General features: G+C 41.3%; 4 protein-coding genes across 11 annotated transcripts in view; 3 read left to right on the forward strand and 1 right to left on the reverse strand.

Annotated features, from left to right (window-relative positions):
- tnrc6c1 (trinucleotide repeat containing adaptor 6C1) overlaps positions 1–10,299 on the forward strand; it is a 44,918-nt gene extending 34,619 nt beyond the window's left edge. For 2 of the 4 annotated variants that reach the window (XM_071473863.1, XM_071473866.1), the window contains exons 16-21: positions 92–241; positions 687–797; positions 1,367–1,585; positions 2,434–2,507; positions 2,619–2,758; positions 2,847–10,299. In XM_071473863.1, coding sequence (XP_071329964.1) covers positions 92–241; positions 687–797; positions 1,367–1,585; positions 2,434–2,507; positions 2,619–2,758; positions 2,847–3,240 — 1,088 coding nt within the window. In that variant the 3' untranslated portion in view covers positions 3,241–10,299. The remainder of the gene's footprint in view (positions 1–91; positions 242–686; positions 798–1,366; positions 1,586–2,433; positions 2,508–2,618; positions 2,759–2,846) is intronic. The other 2 variants (XM_071473864.1, XM_071473865.1) reach the window with 1 other exon arrangement.
- LOC139618180 (uncharacterized) lies at positions 10,146–13,874 on the reverse strand. 4 transcript variants are annotated; one of them, XM_071473894.1, is made up of 5 exons: positions 13,321–13,874; positions 12,966–13,036; positions 11,950–12,303; positions 11,746–11,852; positions 10,146–10,710 (listed from the first exon to the last, which is right to left on the reverse strand). In XM_071473894.1, exons 3-5 carry the CDS (start codon positions 12,272–12,274, stop codon positions 10,498–10,500), a joined length of 645 nt encoding a protein of 214 aa, XP_071329995.1. In that variant the 5' UTR covers positions 12,275–12,303; positions 12,966–13,036; positions 13,321–13,874; the 3' UTR covers positions 10,146–10,497. The 4 variants fall into 4 exon arrangements, with proteins under 4 accessions (XP_071329995.1, XP_071329997.1, XP_071329994.1 ...); XM_071473896.1 differs by lacking the exon at positions 12,966–13,036 and having other exon boundaries at positions 13,321–13,873; XM_071473893.1 differs by lacking the exons at positions 12,966–13,036; positions 13,321–13,874 and adding an exon at positions 13,119–13,286.
- A 420-nt stretch (positions 13,875–14,294) lies between these two features.
- Positions 14,295–17,237, forward strand: LOC139618176 (zona pellucida sperm-binding protein 3-like). 2 transcript variants are annotated; one of them, XM_071473890.1, is made up of 10 exons: positions 14,295–14,814; positions 14,904–15,019; positions 15,105–15,208; positions 15,295–15,469; positions 15,830–15,947; positions 16,027–16,109; positions 16,198–16,367; positions 16,560–16,718; positions 16,838–16,939; positions 17,021–17,237. In XM_071473890.1, the coding sequence occupies exons 1-10, from the start codon at positions 14,416–14,418 to the stop codon at positions 17,215–17,217; spliced, it is 1,623 nt and encodes a 540-aa protein (XP_071329991.1). In that variant the 5' UTR covers positions 14,295–14,415; the 3' UTR covers positions 17,218–17,237. The 2 variants fall into 2 exon arrangements, with proteins under 2 accessions (XP_071329991.1, XP_071329990.1); XM_071473889.1 differs by having other exon boundaries at positions 14,297–14,814; positions 17,015–17,237.
- A 1,377-nt stretch (positions 17,238–18,614) lies between these two features.
- Positions 18,615–20,806, forward strand: LOC139618178 (zona pellucida sperm-binding protein 3-like). Its single transcript, XM_071473891.1, has 8 exons — positions 18,615–19,184; positions 19,316–19,431; positions 19,519–19,622; positions 19,703–19,880; positions 20,059–20,176; positions 20,258–20,343; positions 20,498–20,571; positions 20,692–20,806. The coding sequence occupies exons 1-8, from the start codon at positions 18,648–18,650 to the stop codon at positions 20,745–20,747; spliced, it is 1,269 nt and encodes a 422-aa protein (XP_071329992.1). The 5' UTR covers positions 18,615–18,647; the 3' UTR covers positions 20,748–20,806.
- The last annotated feature ends 35 nt before the right edge of the window (positions 20,807–20,841 follow it).

Raw genomic sequence — 20,841 nt, forward strand, 5'->3', positions numbered from 1 at the left:
CCATTCCTAAAAATGGGGTATAGTGACACATAATTTTGTCCTGATGATAATAATAAAAAAACATTTGCCACATTTTAATTCTGATTCTCAGAGTTCTGCCCTGGTGTGCCCTGGAAGGGCCTCCAGAATATCGACCCTGAGACCGATCCCAACGTGACCCCCGGCAGTGTCCCCAGTGGGCCCACAATCAACACCAACATCCAAGATGTCAACCGCTACCTGCTACGGGACAGGAGTGGAGGTGAGAACAAGATCAAACTAATTTAGAGAAAAGTGTCTTTGATTTCGTTCTGAGTAAGTGTTTGGTTGTCCATGTCATAGTAAAAAAAAAAACACAGTATGTCCGAGCAAAAATTTTGGAAATATCTTTCCCCCATAATTTCAAAAAGAAATTCAATAGAACAAGCTGTGTCCCTGTGTATTCCAAGTCCACTAAAATTGTCTGAGAGTATCATGTATCTGCTGCCACCACAGAGAGCCTGCTTCTTATTCTTTTGTTCTTCATTTTCCTACTTTTAACTACCTCTGTAATCACTGTCATTTACCAGTTTATACTCTTCTCTTCTTAACGAGCTTACTATCATCATTTGTTGTGCATTTTTCCTTTACTCCATTTTCTCTCTCTGCTATTTTTTCCTTATTTGTTTGTGTCTGTCTGTTTGTTTGTGTTGCTGGCATCGGCTTAGGCTCCTCTCCCACTTCATCTCAGAACGAGGCTCTGCCTCCCTCCACTGATTGGCCAGTCAGTGCCTACACTAGCTCGTTCAGTCTGTCGTCCCCGGACACGGACGACGCAGGTACATGGTTTATCCATAACCCTCACCCCCCAACATTACAGTGGCTCAATCGCTGTAAATCAGCATTATCCCCCTCCTCTTACTGTAAAACCCAGAGTCTCAACCATTCCCTGGAGAACCACCTCTCTCCTGTTTCATTCACATCACTGCTCCCAATTAAATATGACCCTCATCTGAGCTCTCTCCCTGTCAACTTTGCCTCTCATGCAGTGCAGTGTATATTTCCCCTGTCATGTTTCTCCTTCTTTCTAGTGTGTGGCATGGGAAGTGAGACAGAAGAGGGTGGAGTTTGTTGACTTTTGTTGACTTACTGTTACTGTGGGATGTAGACTGAACTTTAAACCTCCAAAACTAGTTGTGTCTTATTTATCTGCTGAAATGGATTTATTTATCATTGGTGCCTTTACATCCAACTTTGCGCCCTCCTTTGGTCAAAATGAAAACTTTAAACCCCCCTCTATTTAGGCACTTTGCTCATTTTTCTCTGCAGGACTCCCCCCTTTGGGAGCAGCTGTGTTTCGGTCACTCAGTTCTGCAGGCCAACCTTTCCCTCCCTCTTTTCCACCCAGGTAAACTGTCAGAGATGAAATCTACTTGGTCTCCAGGCCCCATTTCTCACAGCCAGGCCTCTTTGTCCCATGAGCTGTGGAAGGTCCCCCAGGGCCCCAGGAGCAGCACCACAGCCCCTTCCCGCCCCCCACCTGGCCTCACCAACACCAAGCCTTCCTCAACCTGGGGGGGCAACTCCCTGGGTCTTGCCCAAGGCTGGAGCAGCTCTTACACCACAGGTGTGTCTTGTTGTGAAAAATTAGAGAGCTAGGGACTGAGGTTTTTTATCTTTCCCTCTTTAATTGCTTCCTTCAGCAGCAGTGGTCTTCAGCGGCTGATAGGGTTGGTTTTATAATGAAAACTCGGACATTAATAATCAAAGAAATACAGATAAATATTTCATGGTTACCAGAACAATCTAACTTTGCCCCTCAATCAAAGCTAGTTTTGAACCTTTTCACAAACTTTTTGTATGTAGATAAAGAAGAAAAGTAGTCATTTTTTGTCAAAATCCCAGATGAATTTATTTTATCTCTCTTTAAAAGAAATGGCTTCAAAAAAATGTAATAAGAAAAAATTTCAACAAGAGGCATGTGTTCTGAATTAAGAGTGCCTGTGATAATTGTGATGAGTGAATAGAGTTAACTTTCATAATTGATATGAAAATAAATGTCTACAAACTGAAATTAGTTGAGGCTTGCTGCGTAGCTAAGACACAGTTCATTTCCTATGCTGTCGTTAAATGTGAGCTGCCTGAAGTTCATATAGATGGAGGCATGGTGTGTCTGTGAGTATGGTTGTGGCATTTACAGTACGAGCATACTCGAAGAGCAAGCAGCTCTTTGATGCGGCATTCAACCACAGACCCGTTGTTGAAGGTGAAGTGCAGGCAGGATTGCCTTACACCTTAAGGTGATCTCCCTGTGGTTGAACAAGTGTCAACTGACATTGGGTGGTTTTTCTTTTCTCGCAGTAGAAATCGACACCACCCATTCAGTTTTTAGTAACTGATTTTGGTTTCAAACAAGCACCGTTAGCAAAAAAAACCCTTGTGCTAACAAATTTCTCCCTTTTTGTGTCCTAATAGCAGGCACCACATGGAGTACAGACAGCTCCACCAGGACCAGTAGCTGGCTGGTCCTGAGGAACCTCACTCCACAGGTAACAGTTCACAATCAGATGCTCTCTCTGAGCCTTTAACTCATTGAGAATCAACTGTATCCGTCTACTAATGGCTTTACTCTTTCTGTGGGCTTTATCCCTGTTATTTAGATTGATGGTTCAACTCTGCGGACACTGTGCATGCAGCACGGCCCCCTCATCACATTCCATCTCAACCTGACACAGGGCAACGCTGTGGTGCGCTATAGCTCCAAGGATGAAGCTGCCAAGGCTCAGAAGTCCCTGCACATGTACGTCCATTTATGCATTGCTTCAAAGTGGAGTTTCAGGAGTTATAACTATTACTCATCTATGTTTTCCCTCTCATCTCTTGTCCAGGTGCGTGCTTGGGAACACCACCATCCTGGCAGAGTTTGCCGGGGAGGAGGAAGTGAACCGCTTCTTTGCACAGGGCCAGTCGCTCGGTGGAACAACCAGCTGGCAGGCCACTCCAGGCACCAATCAGACAAGGATGGGTGGGACCGGGTCCGGAGCCTCTCATCCCATCGGTCACTCGCCCCACTGGAATAACAACAATGGCAGCAGCAGTAGCAGTAGCAGTGGCCTGGGAGCAGGTGGAGCAAAGACGGGCGGGGAGTTGCTTTGGGGTGGCGTGCAGCAGTATTCTAGCCTGTGGGGTCCCCCGAGTGGAGAGGAGGGACGGGTTATGGGGAGTCCCACCCCAATCAATACGCTGCTGCCTGGGGACCTGCTGAGTGGGGAGTCCATGTAGGACAGAAGAGCCCAGGCGAAACGATCACCAACAGGAGCAAAAACCTTTCAAATCAATGTGGAGATAATCAGTGTGGGTGTAACGGTGAAAAGGAGATACGAGAGGACGAGGCTACATCCTCGCTGCTCACCCTCGTCAACCTCCTCTACTCCTTTTGTTTTTTAATGACATTTCATTTGCAGTTCTTTTGTGAATCTCAGCGAGAGATTTTGGTCACAGTGTTCAGCTTTTACTTTTGGAGACACAGGAAGAAGTCTTTCATTCAACAAAGAAAGAGAACTTTTTACAGAGATGAACGTTTTGAGAACTCGCCGTGTGAAACATGTACTTTAGTCAAACTGACACAATGACGAGCTGCCATCTTCTTTAAACTTGCGTAATCCCTCTCTGCCTTTTGAGGCAATCATACTGCACCTCAGAGATCCATGAAAAAGGCATCATTCCCAAAGTAAAACCCTTCAATCAGAGTGGTTGTCGAACTTTCAGCTGGTCCAGACGCGACATTTGTTTCTCTCAGCACTAATATTAGCCTTAACCTCTTTCCTGCCCTGCTATCCTCACTCACTCTGTACTTGGTGAAGAAGCATACGGACACTTGCACACCCTTATTTCTGAGCCAGTGAAACCTGAGTGGAGAGTACATGCTGCTGCTGCTTAACAGAAGCAACCACAGCTCACAACTTTTTTGCAAGCAGATTGAGTTCCTCAGTTCGCTCAAAGGGAATGATGCAACTCTGTTCGCCTTGTTCAAGCCATTTATTTTTGTAGTGTTTATTGTTTTCTTTTTCTTCTCGAACCATTGCAAACAAAGCTAAAAAAAAAATGAAATTATTCAAATGTGTCTGTCAATCCTACCTGGTGGCGGGCGGGAAAAGTTTTGGGGGTCGTCGCATGTACAGTTACGGACGCGACAGACGACAAAATGAACCACTGCTATTACTATGGAACTGTAAAGACAAACACTTCAATGCACCTCAACTCATCTGCGGGCAACTCGCAGTTTGGTCTCAGTCTCTGACCCTCTCACTGATGTAGTGGAAAACCTCAAGTCGTAAATGTTTCCTAACAGTGTGTATTCAACGACCCCCAGCCCCACCACCACCACCCCCACCACCACCCACTCCACCTGCAAAACACCATTTCAAGTGACGTGCAATATAAGCCACAGACTCTACCGTCCAAGCACCCTACCATGGCCTCTCTCAGAAAGAGAAGAGACTGTAGGGAATGATTGAACTTCAAAAACTGTATCTGCCCCCGCAACCCCACCCCTACCCCAAAACTGCCACTACTACCCTTCAACCGCCACTCGCCCCTCGCCCCTCCCAAGAGTGTGTGAGCTCGAGAGTAGCAAGCTGCTCTTCAACCACCTTCAACCACAAGGACTTACACACAAAGCACTTCTTCAGCCAGCTCACTCTTCACACTTATGCCAGTGACTAGTTTTGGGGGAGAAGGAGGAACAGGTGTGTGTGTGTGTGTGTACGTGTGTACGTGTGTACGTGTGTGTGAGTGCTTGATGAGAAGGCATCAAACCAAAATGAGAGGAGCCTGTTTCCCTTTTTTCCCAGAAGACAAGATGACCTTTTTGTTTTTCCTTTTGGCCTAAATTTGCATCGGTAGAAGAGAATGAAGCAAAGATTTTGTGAATAGGTGGTCTATCATAGCACTTAGCAAGAGCATCGCAGCTCGTCATACCCTCAATGCCAACAAATAGAAGAAAGGAGAAGCAACACTGGCAAATAAAAACTGAAAAACAAAGACAAAAAAGCAATCTGCTTAGTGGCTTCTCTATATACTTATTTTTTAACTTAACATGGATGTGAAGATTTTTTTTTTCAGTCCTTCTTCCCTCAAGTCAGTGGGACCAAGAAGGATGTCAAACATGGTAGCAAAGTGAAGGGAAATACAAAGAAAGAACTAACTCAACTGATGATGGGTGCGGCAGGGAAAGACCCCAAAGCGCTCATCCTCACCCTCTTTATCAAAGTAAATATCACTGTTACATTGCATACTTTGAAATCTTTAGCCTTGGTGTCTGGAAACGCTCGATGTGTTTATGTTCTACTGGGTCCAGCAGGGAGGATCACCATCTCTTTCATCTTTTTTTTTTCGTCTTTCTATCTATTGGAGGCCCTGCCAACCTGTGTGATAGTGTGGCCACTGAGTGCCTGCCTGCTGCAGAGCGCAGTGCTCTGCAGCAGCCCCCACCCCTCCCTCCCTCTCGCTCGCTGCCTCCCTGCGGATCCCTACAGACTGGCTTCCCTCCTCTTACTCCCTCACCCCCACCACCCCCCACCCCCCCCCACCAGGCCTCCAGGCCAAGAGCAGCTCTTTCAGAACTGGCCCACATGTATTAAATTTACTACTACTGCTGTGCCAGAGTCTGTCCTCAGCAACCTCCACTTCCAGTCTCTCTCTGTCTCTCTCCTGCAAGGATCACTTTAGCCAGAGATGGAGGCATTTGATGTGTTTTTTTTTTTTGTTTGTTTTTTCTTGGTTTCACTTATGGAATTGCCAGTGTGCATTTGTATTTTATTATTGTAAGAAGTTTGCTGATATTGTTGCTGTTATCATTGATGATATAGTTAATGATTGTTTTCTGATGATGATTTCATGGCTTTTTAATATTGGTCTTTATGCAGTGTTCAGCTTCTCTCCTGCCCCTCCCACTGCCTTAGAGGCAAGACCAGTGTGTAGTTTCGAGGTACGCCTCAGCCGTGCAGCAAGGCCATACGAAACACTGCAGATCTCAGTAGAAAAGGAAGGTCGGGGTGGTCTTTATGTTGGAGTCAGACGTGGGGTTTGAAGAGTCCAATCAAGTAGGAAAGGTTGTGTAGTCAAAGGTTCTCTCCAGGATGGTGAGCCGACTTCCTCCGTCCATCCTGGGGCACCAAACCTCTACTCTATGTTGTCTCATAACACACACTTTCTATAATGTTGATGCGCCTCACTCACACTGGTGCTTTATGTTTAACTCTGGGAGCACTCAGTTACGCTTAGAACCACCTCAACTGATTACAGCCTTCCATTTCTATGCAAAGACAAGGAGGTGTTCGTTCACAGCCATCTAGAAAATCACAGCCATCACCCACATCTGCCAATCTTCACTTATCTCCCAACCTTTACTACCAGGCAGCTTTCCTTGAAACCCCCCCCTTGATAAAATGTAGGGGACACTGAAAGAGTCTTTTTTCAAGGGTTTGGTCTCCCACTGTGTGGACAGAGCTACTAGATGACACTAAATGACCTGCTGGAGGCACTAGTGGTTGGCAAACAGTCATTTCCTCAGTCTTGTGCCAACTGATCTTTCCAATATCTACTTCCACTTTGCCATATCCTAATTTATCTTTAGTGTGATGAGACTTCAGTTCCTTTTATTGCTGCAGGGGCGTACACCACAAGCTCCAGCTGTAGAAGGCTTGAGGAGTAGAAGGGCAGGACGGCTGAATGGTGCTGGTCTTTCACCAACAGGAGACTGGAAATTTAGTGGAGAGGCAGGCTACAGGAGGAGGAGGGGGTGAGGTGGTCCCTGTAAGTGTCTGTGCACTGTTTATGGGTCACATCGGGTACATCTCTTTAAAAACCAAAAACATTATCTTTTTCTTTATCATCAAGGTTTTCGCAAAAACTAGAAACTACAAAAAAAACAAACAAAAAAAAAAGTCTGTTTCAGCTGTGCACTTTGAGGCTGAGATGTCTGTGTTCTGTGTCTCTGCAAGCTGCCGCCTTCTCACCCCGTCAAGGCTCATTCTCTGGGCCACGTGTGGGGAAGCTGTATCCAGGAGGTTCGTTTTGGACCTCCAACCTGAAGGTTGCGCCAGCCGATATATATAACAGGTCTTTTCTGCACATCTGGCTTTGGGGTCAGGGTCCGAGCAGGGACCCAACGTATCAGCAGAAACAGGGACACACCTCAAGTTTGGTACCAAGTCTTAAAACTTAAGGGATTCGCCCTCTTCCAGAGTTGCTTAAGACTCATGTCATTCAACAAAACAATCACTATTGCCTGTGTTGTTTGTTTGTGTGTTTGTCTGTTCCTGAAAACCTGCATTTACTCCACACTGGACTTGAATCAAGGAACTGCCGTTGAAGTGGGGAGTTGAATGGAGTGGGGGGATGGGTGATTGGGATGGAGGTTGAGTCTCAGATGTGCCCTGGATCTCTTGGCGCAGCACCAGCACTGAGAGTCCCGCCACCTCCCACACCCATCACCTGCACCCTTATCTACCTGTCTAGTGTTGGAAATCGGATGCTCTCCCTTTTTTTTAAAAAGTCACATCAACTCAAAGACAACTGGAGCGCGAGCAAAATATGCTTCTCAGTCATGGATCAGACAAGGGTTCTGGGGCAGGGGCCTAAAAAAGATTTGAATTAGAAAATCTCTTTAAAAAACAAAGGCCTGGGTTGAATATGCACATGCTAGTTCATATACATTATACAACCAAGAGTATATAATGGGTGTATGTGTGTATATGGCTAGATTTCTCTGTTTTCCACTTAGCCCAAGCCCTTTCCCCTCCCCTGCCCTGGCTTCAGCCCTAACCCTGTGTATCCTCCTCAACATTGTATTTCCCAGAAAACAAGATCATAAACATATCAGAGTAATACAAAATAATGAAAACAAATACTTGAATCAAAAGAAGCGCCAATAATGTAATGTGAACACTTTTTGTAGTGGTTTTTTTGTCTCATTCATACACTTCAGAGATTTTTGATAACATCGGTTCAGAGTGAATTAAATTTGAAATACGAGTGTTGTTGAAAACAAAGATCGATATAAAGGCAAATTTACATCTGTTGTATTTGAGTGTTTGCACAAGGCTGCTTGTACTGTATGTTGTATGAATGTTTAGTGCGTGAGGTGAAACTATGTATGAGAGCTCGTGATTACAGCGGAGGAATTTCCGCCTCGTGTTTCTTTTCAATTCAGTATACTTATGTTGTTGAATTTGTTTCGTTTTTTTGTTTTTTGTTTTTTTTCTTTTTGCTTGTCAAAAATATATTCTGATGTTAATTGTTACTAGCCTCTAGCGTTGCACTGAGTGTCAGCCTCACCCCTCATCCAGCTAAATGAACAACATGATACAAGTACTGAGGGGAGAAGGGGACAGTTCATGTGTAAATGTTTACTCAAGGACTAAAATAAGTGTGTTTTTAAAATGTAATGTTTATCTACCTTAGTGGCTTTCATTGTGGAATAATCCAAGAAAGTATGGATCATAATTGAGTATTGCACCATTTTTCGGACTATAAACCTAAAAAAAAAAAAAAACAAGAAAACTTAAAAAAAAAAAATCACATATGTATAAGAAAATGCAGCAAAAAAAAGTATTTTGCAGACCTGTGGCCATAGATTGGGGTAGAGGGACTTCAGCTCTCCCAAATCTGAGCAACGGAGAGAGTGAAGGACAAGACATCAGACTGAGCCTTAGCTTCTAGGGCTCACTTCAGAGGTGCCTACCTTTTTGGTTTGTTAGCTTTCGTTCTGTTTTCACTTATGTTCATTTCACTCATGTTGTCATTCGTTTTCCTGCAAGGCCACTGACAGTTTACAAACACTTTGTTTTTTTCTGGAGTTCAAAAAAAAAATCTGCAACACAAAGGAATTAAACCATGGGAATGTTGGAAACAAGAAAAAAAGGACACATGCTTCCATTTTTTTTTTTTTAAAGAAAAAAAAAAGTGCAACACAGAATGAAGATTTATTGTGCTACTTTCAGAACTCTGGGATTGAACAGTGTTGTCTTGTTCTGTTTAACCTTCTTTGTTCTGTGTTAATGTTGATTTCATGGACTATCTCAAGCCTGTATGTTTTATGTTGATTATATATATTTTCCTTTATAGAAAAGAAAAGAAAAGAAAAAAAGACATAATTGCTCACTATCTTGCACACACGAAAAAGTGGATCTTGTCTCAGGAAGGCCAGGGTTCCAGAGTACCAACTCCACGCCATTTTAATGTACATTTTTATGATGAGTAAAAAGAAAAGGATGATTTAAAAGAAACAATTTTAAGCACTGAAAGTTATGGATTTCAGAAGAAGAGAAAATACCTTTGTTTCTAAATCCGTAGCAGTTACATAATAACCAAATAATGGACTTTAAATGAAAATGGAGTGCTTTATATATAAATCTATATATAAAAATTGCTTTACATTTAAAAACAAAAAAATGGTCAATGATTTTGATTGTTAAAAAAAAGACAGTGAATAACATGCAAAATGCTGTATGTTTGAATCTTTATTGTGTTTTCTTAATGAGGTCCCGTCCTGACTGAATCAGGAACATTGTGCATTAATCTTTCTTTCCTCTTTCTCTCTCTCTCTCTTTCATTCTCCCACAGCGGGTATTATTAATAGATAAATCAGACTTTTGTGGAATTTTTCACATTTTGGAGGATGTTTGTAAAACATGAGCTGGTTGTAAAGGATCATGAAACTATGCACAAGTGTTGGGGGTGTGGGGGGGTGGAAGATGGGGATTTTTTTTATGGCCTACTTCTTCTTAAGTGGCTGGTCTATTGCAGGGGTTTTTGGGATCCAATGTGTTTTGGGGTTTTTTTTTGTTCTGTTTTTTTTAAGGGGGTAGAGGGAGGGGGGGTGGAGAGGTGATCGATGTTAAGCCCTCTGCCTCCAGCTTCCTTCCCCTGATTCAGATTGACCTAGCGCTACATCGCCATGCTGTGTATTCCTAAAACCAATGAGCGTCTCACTCTTTAGCACTGTGGGATTCTAGCCTATCACCCTCAAGGGTTTTTTTTCTCAGTTGTTAAGGTTTTTGGGAGGGTGGGGTAGGGTTTGGGATTAGGGCTGGGTTTTTTTTTTTTTGTTTGTTTTTTTTTGCCTTTTTTGTTTTTGAAATATTAATTAAAAATGTCTGTACTGAGATTTAATGAGAAGTCAGTGGCTTGTAATGTTTTATTTTTTCTCTCTGTATATCTCTTTCTCCTCATAGAATGTGATTGTTAAATGACATGCACCGAAACAAATGTTTTCATGAACTATGGAGCTTCTTTCAAATATTAATAAAATAGCATTTTTTTTCTTGGCTGTTAAAATTGTGCCCTTTGATTACTTTGTGCTCGTCTCTTTGCATTTGTTCCACCACACTGAGGTCTTTCTTGTTTCCTGGACAAAGGTTCATCATGAGTGCAGCATGTGTGCTGCTCTGCAGCTCTCATCATATTTTTGCAGCAAAGTCAGTGTGATTTCCTGTCTGTGTTTTCTGCATGATTAGTTCAATGCCTGAAGTCACGTCAGACTCTGAGGGCGAGCTGTCTGGGACAGGCATAATAGTTGTCCTGTGGTAGTCGGATGTTGGGATTAGCGTACACAGGAAAGTTGTCTTCCTCCAGGTGTGAGGGGGCTTCGTGGTTATTTTGGGGGATTACGGCACTTTGCTGCTTCCTGGTCATTTCCTCATAGATAGGAACAGGAGGTTGTGGGCTGTCATGACACCTCGCCTCCACCTACAACACATTACATTATCCTTTATTCATTATTCTTGGCTAGAAATACATTTATGTTCAGAGTGGAATATAAACAAACTTGTGCACTTAATATTTACTTTTTGTATATTTATGCTCAAGACCTCAAGCTCCAGTATGTTTTTTACTACTTTTAACTTTGATACTTTGGTAAGGGGTTATATTTTTGATGTGCTAATTTGTCCTTAGTCGACGCTCAAATTCAAATTACTCAAAAACTTCTGCTAGAAAAAAATAAAAACAATTACAGCTGCAAATAATGTTCATTTTAATTGTTAATTAATCAAAATAAAAACAAGATATTCCGTTCACAATCTTGAAAAAGTAAGACAATCAGCAAATATTTACAAAGTGAGGAGTTGATACTAAAGAACAACTGGCATTTTGCTTAAAAAATGACTTAAACAATGAATTGATAATCCAAATAAATGCAGTTTACAATTAGCTGAGTAATGCTACTTGAGATTTTATTCCTGTTGAGGAACAGCATTTCACACAAACTAATTAGTTTAAACTGAAAAAAAACAATTGTCAACCCCTCTTCTAACTGTCACGTCAACCTTTTTTTTAAGTTTTAGAGAGAGATATTTTCGTGTGTGAGGTGCACCACAACGAACAACTTGCGCAGTTGCTTTCAAATATTCAAGCACCAGCTTTTTTCCTCTAATTTTGCAGTCTCACTAAATAACCTCATGATTACTGTAAAATTAAAAACCAGAAATGAAAAATAAATTTGTGGGCTAGATGAAACAATAAATCCTAAACAGACTTTAGACTAAGACCTCTGTCCTAAGTGACAGTGGATGTGACTGTACACTGAACAGTCTTAGGTCTTTAAAAAGGCTTTAAAAGCTCAGTCAGTTGCAAACACTACATAATGTAATATGGAGAGAGAAGACATACATTAACCACAGGAAAAGTGGGACAAAGAACTTCACTTATATTCACTAAAAACACTCTTAGCAGTGTCAACATAACCTCAGGCTTGGTGAAATATTATGAAGTGTAAATACTTACACATTTCTTTGCAGCCAGCCAGCTGAGTATAAGTGCAACAAGTCCTGCTGCTGCAAACATGGTGAACAGCAGAGGGGGGTAACTGGGAGAGCACTGGCATGGCCTCCCTGCACCACAAACACACACCAACATATGTTCAAATCTGTACAGAGGTAGTTTGATTAAATTAAACTGGAGCAGAGTGTAAGTATGGTAAGCACATACCTGCCCCGTCAACTAGCAAGAAAACCTTTTGAGCACTGAGGATGAAGTCAGAGCTGCGCGCCTCGCTGTAGCTCAGCTCCCACATGTAGAGGCCTGTGTCACTGTGCTCTAAGTGGGATATGGTCACATTGACCTGCGGGGAGTCCAGTCCTCCACAGAGCTGCAGACGCCCCCTGTGCTCTGGGTTGACCCTGAGATCGCCGTCCTCTGCCATGGACAGCAGGGTGGTCTGGCTCTGGGCGCTGCGGTGGTACAAGTGGAGGCCTGTCAAGCTGCCAAGGTCCTGATGAAGGGAGCAGGAGAGTTCCAGTGACTGGTTCTTCATCAGATGCTGAAATGTATAATCTGCATGGGCTGGGGAAGAAAAAAAATCTGTGTCAAATTCTGTTAAAAGTTAAAATCCTACTTTGTATTGATCCACTGTTCCCTAAACTCTCTAGTGCCATCAGCAGGCTGACAGTTTTGATTGTTAGCCAAATGGTTTGACACCTGTTGGATGGCTGGAGATCAGCAGGTCAAAGTTTTCACTTATTCTGTGAACTATTTCCACATCTATTGGATGGACTGACCCAAAATTCTGTAAACACGTTCATGCTCCCCAGAGGATGAATCATAATATTTTTGTTGATGACCTCCAGTGCCATCATCAGGTCAGAATTTCAATTTGTTCAATACTTTGATATATGACAACATTCACTTTAATTTAAACAGGATCTCAAAATCCATTTGAACACAAGAATGTTTACTGCTAAACATTTACAGCTATACAGCGTCACAGCAACCAAAACCACACAGCTGGTCCAATGATCACCTCACAGTCAATAAAAACAAATGGACCAATGTACTTCAGTGAACTGAACTGAAATTTGACCGATATATATGTATTCCTTTTTTTACATATTAGAGTAAAGTCTGTACAAGGTGATTATGGTTACAACAAATTCAAGTGCCGCATTCCGAGTGAGAAAGTCACCACCCCCACTACTACGGTCTACAGATGTGGGCCCTTGATTGACCTGCTCTAGGGTGGAACGGAGCGCCCGCCAGGTTTTCGTCTCACCCTTGTCAAACCCTTTTGTCTCGGAACCTGTGGCGTATGAAATGAAAGCATAAAAAAGTTCAGTTGACATCATTATGTAAGTGGTAAGTAAAAAGTGATTTTCTCTTACCCCCAAAGACCTGAATGAAAATGAGGATGTTTGCCAAATTCATCTTCACAGCCTTTTTCAGTTGTAGAAGCACTAAGATGCACCAGAGCGAAGTCATAATGTACTCCTCCTATTTCCCTTCAGCCTCTTGTGAGACTTTGTGGACAGCCTCACTCTATTTATTGTTTTTAACCTCAAAGCAGGAAGACGACCTCCAACCTACCTACAGTTAAGCACTGTGATTGGCCTGGTACACACTCAATATCTCTCAGTCAGGATGTCGAGCTTCAGCCTGAAAGTATGAAGTGAAACAAAAATTAAAAATTAAACTCACCTTTACCAAGTATTTGTAAATAATAGAATTCTTAAATTTAATTCTGTATTGAGGGCTTTGTTGCACAGCTTGATAAAGAGGAAGATTTGAGCTGTAACTCCTCTGACTGCTTTAAACAATCAGGTTATGATTTAATATGAGTAAGAACAGAAGAATATCAGTTTCCATCTGTATCACCGGATGTGTCAGAGACAGTCAGATGGACAGTCAACAGCACCAGACGGTGGTTTGGTATAGTATAATGGTTTGGTATAATGTTAAGAAATGAATGCACTGACAGACAAAGAAAAAATGGTGATGGCAAATGTTTGATACATTACAATAATATACAAAAACAGAAGGGATTATGACTTTTTTTCAATAAAACACAAGCATTTTTCATCTGCAAGTCAAACTCAGCAATTTTATATGTGTATGTGAACTGTAATTATACAAAGAATTACTAATGGGGCTTTTACTGTAGTTTGATACATGGATATCAGTATATTCCCAAAATAAGATAAACATGTGTTTAGATGATAAACTTAATTTGCTGTAGTGAAAGTCTTCTTTTGGTTTGGTTTTTGTTTACTCTTTTAAATAAATGATGTGGATGCATTTTCTATTTTTTATGTTTCAACTGAACACGTGAATTTCTGTATTGCACTGCATGTTATTTTTTTAAACTTGGTTTTACATTAAAGCCATGCATCTACAGAAACAAGCAATGATGTTAGACAACATACTGTGAAATATGTGTAAACTCCTAACTGTGTATATCTTGTGAAATCCCCTTTGACCACATTTGTCTCAGCCTTTTAACTGAAAGAGACTCTGGACCTAATTGTCAGCTGATTGGTAGGTAACTGGACTCAGGTGTGCAGTGCTGCTCTGACAAGGCCGATTGTTTGCATAAAGTCTCCACTGCTCAGACTGCTTTGCTGCCTTGTGGGTCAGAGAGGAGCTTTTGTAGCCTGAGCCCATTTGCTGTTTTGAGTGATATTGATGGCGACCTTGGTGTTTGGAGTTCACCTCCTCGTTGGACTCTTTTTGTCAGGAACCTGCATTGGATCATCTTTTGCGTTTCCACCAGCACATTACACACAAAATGCTTTGCTTGGAAGACCTCAGCTCACACAGACCCAGAGCTCCAAACACACTGCACATGAGCAACAGAAGGAAGAAGCTGAGGGACGAGAGCAGGTGAATACTGTCACAGTGACCTGCCATCCAGACTCGATGGAGATCGTGATCAAGGCTGACATGTTTAGAGTTGGAGTTCCTGTTAACAGTGCTGAGTTACGCCTTGGAGTGGAGCACAATGATTTCTGTAGAGCTACAGCGTCTTCAGGAGACGAGTACAGAATCATTGTTGGACTTGTGGATTGCGGCACCAAACACTGGGTAACAGTGAATTTATTGCATTTCACACAATATTATAATATATAGTTATAGTTTCTACTTCTAAAAAAAAAAAAATCTCTGATCCACAGATGACTGAAGACTCTTTGGTCTACACGAACCTCCTCATTTACTCTCCTATGGCCTCTGCTGATGGGCTGATTCGAATGGATGAGGCTGTAGTTCCAATTGAGTGTCATTATGAAAGGTCTGTCTGTCTGCCTTTTAAAGCTCATCTTTTAAAGGTCCATGGGCAATGACTAACTGTAAAAGATTTGTTTTCTGTTTCTTAGGAGGTACAGTTTATCCAGTTCTTCACTCACACCTACCTGGATCCCCTACATGTCTACTCAAGCTGCAGTGGAAACCTTGGAGTTTGACCTGAGAATTATGACAAGTGGGTTTCATTCATTTCTTAGACTGTCTTTTTGTCTTCATTTATACATAAATTTTTTTTTTTTTTTTTTTTTTTTAATTTTGCAGATGACTGGCTATACGAAAGAAGCTCCAATGTGTTTTACCTCGGTGAGCCCATCAGCATCGAGGCCTCTGTCAGAATTGGTCACCACGTGGGGCTCCGAGTGTTTGTGAGCAGCTGCGTGGCTACACTTAACCCAGACATATACTCTGTTCCCAGATATGTCTTTGTTGAAAATGGGTAAGCACTTTAAACACTTGTAGACTGCAACTTGACCTTAAATGAAAGAAAAATTGCATATCAGTCTGTTTACACTGCTACTGTGTGAGAGAAGTTATATAAAGCTTTGTTTGGCTCCAGAGGGAAGCTGAAGTGTGACAAACGGCAAGTGATGTATTTGAGTCAGCGTCAGTTAAGTCTGAAAACTGAAAGTTGAAAGTGTGTGTGTGTGTGTGTGTGTGTGTGTGTGTGTGTGTGTGAGATTTTTATCAATTCAAGGGCATAACAAACTACACACTTCTATGGCATTACTTTTAAATTGCATCAAATTGTATAACACAACCAAATCTTTACTGTAGTCTTTACTTTCTCCTTTCATAGGTGCTTGGTTGACTCCCAGCTTCTTGGTTCAAAGTCCCACTTCTTATCCAGGACACAAGATGACAAGCTCCGCTTGGTCATTGATGCCTTTAGGTTTCATAATGAGGACAGAGGAGAGGTGAGGTTATATTTAAAATTAAGTAATAATTACAGACTTAAAGGAAAAACACTTTAAATTTTTTTTTATTTTTTGACAGCTCTACATCACATGTCATCTGAATGCCATACCAGTAAATGATGCAGATGCACAAAATAATGCCTGCACTCTTGTAAATGGAAGGTAAGTGTTATCCAGTATGAAATGTTACTCTCCTGAACATGTGTGCTTAAAAAAAAAAAAAAAAAAAAAAAATGACCATCCTTTTCAGATGGTGGTCAGCTGATGGTAATGACTACCTATGTGGATATTGTCAAAGCCAAAATGAAGTTGCCCCAACCCACAGTAAACTCAGTAGCCCTGGCAAGTTTGGTCCTCGTGGGTTTGGGAAACCAGATGAACCTGAAGCCTTATGGAGAAGTGGACCAAAGACCAGTACAGGTGAGATTTCGTGAAGGAACTAGATATCTTATGATACATGGGTTACAATCTGATATTGACTGGCCTTGGCTTCAGATGATCTGTGATGACAACTGGAACCACAGTCTTGCGGTTTCAAGCTCTCACCACTAGATGTCCTGCTTTACACAAGGCTTTGGACTTGCAGTTACTAAGATGTATTGTCTTTATTAGTGTGGGAACAGGAGGCAAGTGTGGGTCCAATGCTGGTCTTGCCAGCTAAAAAGAAAAGTGGGCCTCTACCTGTGGAAGAGCTCCCTCCTGTTCTCAACAAAATCAGCAGACCTGCCCTGTATGGCAGCCAGTGGAGAAGTGGGACGAACAGAAGAGTTGGTAAGTAAATCTAGGATCATAAAGACTCTTTGCTGATTTAAAGTCTTTTTGGGATTAAATCAATTGTCAGGATTTTATGGCTGGGCAAAGATTTTTTTTTTTTTTTTTTTAAATCCTAGATCTGGAAAAGGGACTGCTTTCTGGTCCATCTACACCTGACTTGGTGGAGGAAAATGAAGATGATGATGATGATGATGATGAAAGTGAAATGGATCTAATAGGTAAATTGAGAAAAGACTTGACATCTTTTTGAATTTTCCCTTCTGAGATGTGATGACTTGTTTCTCTAATTACAGATGAAGATGAAGTTGCTGCACCTTCAGAAAAGTTTGCTCCTGATAACTCATTGAAATCAAAGTCTGCAACACTGGACAATAACACAACAGCAGCCCCCAGGGATGTCAGCCCCACCACTCAAGTTAAGCTGGATGTGACTTTAGTGTCAAATGCAACTGCTGCAGAATCTGACCTTAAAGAATCAAATGACCCAAAGAGGTAATAAAAGGATTTAAAAACTGAGCTGGCGTTTGATTTGATGGCACAGTGGCTATAAGATAAGTGCTGTGGTGTAAACTTGTTGCTTCTCTGGCAGGTTGACAGGATGCAGAATGCATCCTGTGTCCTGAATCCAAATAAATTCTACATGATTTAATACCACTTATACATGTTTTAACTATTATGTATAAAACTTTATACTACATGATACAATCACTGTCCCAAATCCACAAGTACATATGATTTCTAAGGAGATTTTTAACATCTAGCGTGCACACTGGAAAAACAACTGTCAAACCAGACAGGTAGCATACTGCTTTGCTGTTGCTGCACTGCACATTGTTTTCCATCACTACAGAAAGGAAGGAGCAACTGATTTTAAAACAACTTGGGTGGGGGAATGTCTCCAAATAAAACTTTGAAAAGAAATGAGTCACACTGAGCTCACCAATATTGTATTGTAAAATTTCCTGTTGTAAATTTTGCTTTTATGCTAACTGCTAAAACGGTATAAAGAAACTAGTATCACTGATTCTGTTTAATACAATACATAAGTTGCTTTAATTGTACTGCTACAAAATGTGGTTCAGTTAAAATATTTACAGCTCTAGTCTGCGGTCCAAACACTGGAGGAAATGAGGACCCCTGCAGGAGGAAGGCTGCACTTGTCATGGCCACAGTCCTGACTGCTGCTGACAGTACTGTTCACGACTGATTTCAGGACTGGATTTTAAATTCTGGTTGGTCAGAAGTGTATGAGAGTCTGTCTAATATGATCAGTAAGACCGTACCACTCTGTGATTGGCGGTAACAAAGATGAACTGATCTACAGCTTCATGGTGTGTCTCAAAGTGTGATTCAAATTAATTGTTCCATATGTAGTATTAAAAAAACTGATCATACAATAAAATAAGGGAATAATTTAATTAAAATAAAACATGTTTCAGAGGAAGCGCAGAATGAAAGCGGGAAGATTGTATATAGTGAGACTTTTCCGGTTCAAAGTTACAGAAGTCAAGAGTTGTTGGTTTGGTTCAGAAAACATTTCATCTCAAATACCATATATACCAAAATGTGCTTTTTCAGTAGCTTCCAGAATTATTTTGAAACACTAAAGTATATTGATTTATTCAATCAATTGTTCTTATTTCCTCTACATACAACACAAAAATAATATCATGGTTTTCCTGCTGTCATACACCAATCCTTTTTAAGAAAGATCAATAAAAAAGATCAGATATGATAACCTTGCCAACAATAAGGTCAAATGGGGCAAGAACTGCAGTAATGACCCATTAAGAAGCATTCAATACTTGTTCATTTCAATATTGATACATAACAAATGAGCAGCTTTTTCTAACTCTGCCACATCAGTTAATGAGCAACTCCTTTCAGCTGTCCTCTCCAGGTGGTGTGATTGGGCTGAACTGGGAAATGTTTGAGGCGCTGGGAGGATTATCTGGAGCGTTTGAGTCTTCTGCATCTTATTCAAAACACTGCAGCATTTTATCATTATCTGTCTTGCTGACGGGTTTGAGCAGGAGATTTTTCTGTTTCACACTTCCGAAAAGAGAAAAGAGCACAATGGTGATTGCAGGTCACGTCGCCTCTCTGGCGCTGCTGTTATCATTTGCTGTTTGTGTTGCAGATGCCATTCAAGCTCTAAAAGATGGACCCATGATTGATGCTGAAGGAAGGGAATTTAAATCCACCACAGTCAGAACTGACGCAGAAAACATCAGCAGACCGCAATCCAATGACGGCTCCGCTATTCGCATACAATGCACAGAAGTGTCCATGATCATTGTGGTAAATGCTGACCTGTATAAAAATGGGCGTCTTGTTTCTCCTGGAGAACTTTTTCTGGGAGAAGCTGAGCATTCAGAGAGTGCTCAGTGCCGAGCTGTCCCAGTCAGTGACACTGAATATGTAATTGAAACTGGACTGCAAGACTGTGGCACCAAACTAACTGTAAGTTCTTCATGTTTGTTAGTGCCACAATAATGGATTTGTTGTGGCTGTTGGAAAATCTTGATTTGCTGCTTTTCTGAGGGTTCAGTTATTTAATGCTTTTTTTATTTTTTATATATATTCATCTATAGATATCTGGGGACTCTGTGACCTACTCAAACAAGCTGATTTTCTCACCAGCTGCCAGTTACCATGGCATTACAAGGATGACCCATGCTGTAGTCCCTGTTTCCTGTCACTATAAAAGGTAAAATCTCATAGTTTTGTACACACTGAGGACACTTTTGCTGTTTTGGGATTATTTCATAATTGCTGAATTGTTCTTTTCGAACAGGACACACTTCGTTAGCAGTAACACTCATCAGCAGCCCCTGACCTTCTCCACTTCTGCACAGTATCCAACAGAGCATTCTACTTTCTCCTTGAAACTTATGAATGGTACGTGTGGACTCTTAACAGCCGTCGCCCCTATAGCTTTTATTGATAAATATGCATGTAGTGACGTTGTCTACATGTAGATGACTGGACAAGTGAGATGCCCCCTGGTGACTTCTACCTTGGAGACCTCCTGCACCTCGAGGCATCTTACAGTGGTCCTGATGCAGGACAAAGACAACTCTTCATCGACAGCTGTGTGGCCACTCTGACACCTGATCCAACATCAGTCCCCAGATACTACTTCATTGAAAACCATGGGTAAAAAGTAGCTCAGTGTACATTATCAAACCATAAAATGGCATCATACATATAATTTTTATTTTTAAGAGTAAGTATGATATATCAAGATGGACTGTAAGTGAAATGCAAATACAGGTATGGTCCAAATGGCACATACACCTGGAACTGAGCCTCAGGTCTTCATCATCTCTGTCAGGTGTGTCACTGATGCAAAAGAGGCAGGATCAAACACGCTGTTCAAACCCAGAACGAGGATTGATTCACTTCAACTGCAGCTTGATGCCTTCCTGTTTCAACTTGATCCAAGGAATTCAGTGAGCCACTTGCACGATTTAAAAGGCTGGAAATGCTATACAGTTTCAAAATGAAATTTCAGTGATCTTATCCTTTTTTAGATATTTTTCACTTGCCAACTGAAAGCTACCTCTGAAATTTGGAGGAGCAGCCCTGTCAACAAGGCCTGCAATTACATACATTCAAGGTAATTTTTAAATGATTCATATTGAGAGAAAGCCTCAACAGACACAGAAACTATATTTTCTATGTTTGGTAATAAAATGTTATGAGAATGCACAACAGTACATGTCTTTTACATGTATAAGACAAAATTTACTTAAGTATTCCTTTCTCTCCAGATGGAAAAATGTGGATGGAAATGTTGGGGTGTGTCAGTGTTGTGACAGATCCTGTCACCAAAAATCAGTCCAAGGTAAGTATGTTCTAGTAGCAGATAGGATTAAAGTGTTTTATTAGTAATATGGAACCTCATTCAGGTGACCTGTTGGGTTCAACTAATACTACTCTTAAAAAACTATTTTGACTGTTTCAGATATGATTTGTGGCACTGTGACTCTTGGCCCTTTGATGATTTTCCCCAGCAAGTAAAGAACAAATATCTGGACAATAAACAACAAACGTTCAGAGCTTTGTTTCACTTGGCAAGGTGACATAAAATAATCCAGACAAGTACAAAAGAGGA

This window comes from Trachinotus anak, unplaced genomic scaffold (assembly GCF_046630095.1).
Source record: "Trachinotus anak isolate AG129_WGS33_773 ecotype Australia unplaced genomic scaffold, CSIRO_AGI_Tana_v1 ptg000003l, whole genome shotgun sequence".
NCBI classification, from domain to species: domain Eukaryota; kingdom Metazoa; phylum Chordata; class Actinopteri; order Carangiformes; family Carangidae; genus Trachinotus; species Trachinotus anak.